This window comes from Drosophila melanogaster, chromosome 3L, assembly GCF_000001215.4.
Source record: "Drosophila melanogaster chromosome 3L".
Classification (NCBI taxonomy): domain Eukaryota; kingdom Metazoa; phylum Arthropoda; class Insecta; order Diptera; family Drosophilidae; genus Drosophila; species Drosophila melanogaster.
The window spans coordinates 2,026,175-2,030,831 of NT_037436.4; the positions used below are offsets into that span (position 1 = coordinate 2,026,175).

The 4,657-nt window shown below is 42.6% G+C and overlaps 1 protein-coding gene across 1 annotated transcript; it reads left to right on the plus strand.

The window, feature by feature from the left end:
* Positions 1-816: 816 nt before the first annotated feature.
* Grl62c (Gustatory receptor-like 62c) lies at positions 817-2,152 on the plus strand (the record flags this gene model as incomplete). The annotated part of the gene is made up of 2 exons (NM_001104009.2): positions 817-1,791; positions 1,847-2,152. The coding sequence occupies 2 exons, from the start codon at positions 817-819 to the stop codon at positions 2,150-2,152; spliced, it is 1,281 nt and encodes a 426-aa protein (NP_001097479.2).
* Between the last annotated feature and the right edge of the window lie 2,505 nt (positions 2,153-4,657).

Consider the following 4,657-nt stretch of genomic DNA (forward strand, 5'->3'; position numbering starts at 1 on the left):
GTTTTGGGTTATGCTGCGATGAACATGGCCGATATGCTGCCATGCAAATCTCCTTCGCAAGTGGCAAGTGGCTGGGGCAGGTGGAAAGTCGGCGGAGGGTAGTGAGTAAGCAGCGATTGAGACCTGAACAAATTAATCGCCATTCGGGGCTGAACTGAAAGTCAGGTTTGACCGAGTTTACACAATCTGCGCTTTATTTTTTTGTCGCTCTTTGCGAAGGTGGGCTTCTGCGGCGAATTCCCAGTTCGCAAATAAATTAGTTTGCTACGTGAGCGACGCAAATCTGAAGTGGGTCTGACAGCGGTTCGGTAGAATTTTTAAATATTTAAGCGTGTGCAACTTATCGATTTGGGGACTGACTACAGAGTCCGCTAATTGAAGTGGTTTTAGTGTGTGTGGCTATGCCATCAATTATCCGCAGCTCCAGAACGCTTTTTCCTGCTAAAAGCATTTGCCCAGGGAGGATCCAAGTACAAAGCAGAGATACACTCGAACAAATTACAGATAAGTCAGTGGTGGTAGTAATCAATGAAGGCAATCTGAATGAATTAAAGCAGGATGAGGAATCAAGCATTTCATACAATGAGAGTATTGTATAGAAAGTAATAAAGTGGTATTCACGGAAAAATGCTTTCGAGTTTCGAAACACTCACTCAGGCTAAACTGATGTTTTGTTTTATATCGGTGTAACATTCACACATTAGAGCTAAGTACTCACCAAATTGTTATGGCCAACACTCGCATTTTTGCTCCTTTGACTGCACAGGACGACTCGTCCTGTTGCCGTCGATGTCGTTAGTCCAATTAGTTGGAAACATGCCGCTGTCAGCGCCGCTGCACAAAGTGCTCTGCGTGTGCCACATTGTCAGCTACTTCGATTACCAGAAGAAAGTGTGCCAATTGCTGGGCTTGTACAACCTGCTATACAATGAGGACACCCAGAAGTTCGGCTTTGGGCATCAGGTGTTCGTATACTTTTATTGTTTCTGGAGCCTAATATGTCTTCCGACTTACCTAATATTTCTCAAAGGGTTTATTATCGATCAAGGTAGCCTCCTTATCTACCTTCTGCCCTGCCTCTATTACAAATACTTAAAGAGATCCATGCTCGGAACCCTGAATGAGATGGCAAAGGTACACAGGAGGCTGCAATTCACAATGGGTACTACGTTTTGTGTGTCCGTCAAGCGGGCATTTTGCTCTTCCTGGCTGATAGCCATTGAACTGGTCTTCGTCATCTACTGGCAAATTGAGTCCTTACAGATTGGCCTGCAACGTTTTCTTGTGTTTTCCTGCCTTTTGGGCTGGCATCTGCAGCTTCTCCTCCTCGTTAACAGCTACATTTGGCTGCAGTCCATTTACGTAGTTATGAATCAGATATTCACTCAAAATCATTTTACGACTAAAGAGCGCTGGAAAATGTTCAAGACTCTAATGAAGCTACACGGCATACTGCAGAGCATCCAACGAGATATATCGCATTACTTCAGTGTGTACATATGTTCCGTAGTCGTTCTTCAATCAGGCGTTTTCTATCGAGCTGTTTTTGAAGCTGGTTTCGATTGGGACCAGAATCGATTGGTGTTGTTGAGATTGGAGTTTTGGCATATAAGATACTTTGGATATCTAATCTTACTCATTGGCACTATTCTCTTGGTTGTTTGCGACTATAAATCGGAGCGAGACAAATTCCTGAAAGGTGTGTGGAATAACCAAGATCTGGTCCAAAAATCATGGAGTAGCATAAGTTTAAATCGCTGTAAGCAAATCACAGATGTTCTGGACTTGATGGTAATGTAGCTGCTTTAAACTACTTTAATATCTATTAAACGCTATGAACCCATAGATCCTAACTGGAAATACATTTCGTGGTATGATATGCACGACCGTCACTCTGTGGGAACTGAGGATCAAACAGGACACTGTGCTCATACTTGAGGCAGCTTGCTTCATGAACTACTTCTTTCTGCTGATGTTCAACGTTTGCCTAGTACCTATTATAGCTATCGCGAACGGATTCGAGATAGGCTTGGAGCATAGGTTTTTAAATTACACATTCGTTGAATCGTATACAAATGACTCGGATCCCCAAAGCATAACTATCGACAATTTAACGATGTATTCCTATGTGCTTAGCCATGCGCTGGGATAATAAAATCAACAGAGGCCTGGACTCTTGCCAAATTCTCGAAAGATAATTATGCAAAGCACGTCTGCTGTGTGGGTTACACAGCCGAAATCAAAAAAAAAAAAAAAAAAAAAAAATTGCTGAAAGCGAAACCAATAAATCAAAGGCAAAAGGATCCCTACCAGCCATTCATTACTCAGCAAACACTCTGCGGACATCAGCCATTCAAACCCCTTTTCCGTGAATACATACAAAATGTCAAACAGAAAATCTATTAAATCACTCGAGGGGCTCGAGTTGTTCGAACCTTAATTAGCTCTTGGCTGTGCAACGTGGCGTATGATTAACACGCGAGTAATGAACGTCATATCTACACGGTTGGAAAATACATTTCACTAGCGAATCTGTATTGCTAGCTTTATTGTTACATTTCACTTTATCGATGATTTTAATATAATCAACAACAATTAATTTGTTCGATAATCTTTCTGCATTATCATTTCCATTTTATAATTGTTGAAAAAGCAAACTACATACATATATCAATCAATTGTTTCCTGTGTAGCAATAGATGTTCCTCTACTGAGTCTGACATCGTTCGTCTGTGAATGATTGAATTAAAATCCATTCGGCGGACCTGGCATAATCAATGGAATTATGGCCCCGGCCACGCCCACTTCAGTTCAGCGCACAGGCGGAAACTATTTCCGTGATTTCTAATTTTCGAACAGTCAAGTCCCGCGAGGCCAGTTGACTGGAAAATCTTTCGATTAACTGCATTCGGATCGGGGGCCCTGCAACATTAATGAGCCACGCCCCTCGTCCATTAGCAGCCCAATTGTCACCCGCCCACACACACACACACACACACACACACACTTACAAAGCTTAGCAAACACAAGCCCACCCTCCCAATTTTGGGGCCTAATTGATATGCATGTGAGTGGGCGGGTGGGTAAATGCAATTTCCTTGTCGCCCCTGCTGCTGCTGCTACTCTCTAATGAGTTCGAAATAATTCCATGTTATGGTACAGCTATCTTGCCATCCATATACGCCCCATTAAAGACCCCCGAAATCATTTGATATGCGGCCCAATAAATTGTGTAGCAGTGCAAAAATATATGGCAAAACAAAAAAAAAAAACAAAAAAAAACAAACCGAAAAGTAGTGTGGACAACAAAAATGGAGGATAGGAGCTGCAAAGCAGAGCTTACGTATTGCAATTTGTGCAAAATGCAAATTTCCTCACTGATGACAGCCGCAATTTTGTGCTCCATTGTTGTTAGTGGCACTCGGGTTGTTGCTATTGTTGTCTGTGTTTGCGAACGTCCATTGTTAAGGACACGAGTGTGGACTTGTGTATATGTGTTTGCCTGAATGTTGCGATGGACACATGTCCACAGGCGAGGATAGCTAAATAGATGCAAATTAGGAGTAGTTAACTTATACATTATATTATAATAGAGCTGTAAGCTTGTGAAAAGTAAGATTCGTCAATAGTAGTCTCTTAATGTTTTTGAAACTAACTAGAGATTAAAATGATATTAACTGATTAGGCACTACAATTTTCCATTGTCTTAACCCAGATTGTGCCTGCATTTCAGACGGCACTGGGCACATACTACCCAACACAGGCAGGCCGGGCGAAAAGCCAGAGTTGGTCTGAATTCCTGACTAGCAAATGTCTGGCTATCGGCCATTGGCCAACGGACAGCACAACAATGGCTGACCAGCGTCAGCATTAGGGTAACTCCCCAGATCCTGCCTTGTCCGCCTTTGATTAACAATGATGGGCATTATTTTTGCAAATAAATTCTGATGAGCAGATGAGGGGCAGATGAGCGGAGGTCAAGGCAAGGAATGCTCTGTTTGTCCAATCGTTGACATTTTTCCATGCTCAAGTTGCACTCTATTGATTTATGTGTGGCAGTCGGCGTCAATCATTGGGCCATGTACTCGTATGTACATATGTGCTGGCCAGGCAGTTGGCTCATGCTTGGTCATAATTGCACATTTGCTGGGAGCAACGAGGACACGCTCCTTACAGCCTGGCGGAAGCTTTTAAGCAAACAGGATGTGCTGGGGATGTGCATGTATGTATGTATGCTTGTGCAACAGCTTCTCGGAACAATACTTACAAGTCCGAGAAGTTGAAGGCAAAACAATGCATTTGTTATGCAAAGCCTCTGATGTTGTCCTTGGCCAAAGTGCCGAATGCAGGAGGGGGGGGGGGGGGGCATGGGACTGCAGATGTAAATGACAAAGTGATTTTGCTGTAAGCGGGCCAAACACTTTGCCTTTTTATCGGGAAATGCTCTTAAACTTTCGAGTCCAGTTTTTGGGCTTGAGGCCCGGCCAAATGGGTCAACAGCGAAAACAACTTGGGCAGCCGCAGAAAGTTTTCAAAGATTAAAAAAATAAAAAGAAAGCTTAAAACAAAATAATTAAGGTTCTTCAAGCTTATTGACGTATTTTTTTTCTTTTTTTTTTTTGTGATCGGGTGGCGGACCAAGTTTATTTCACTGAAA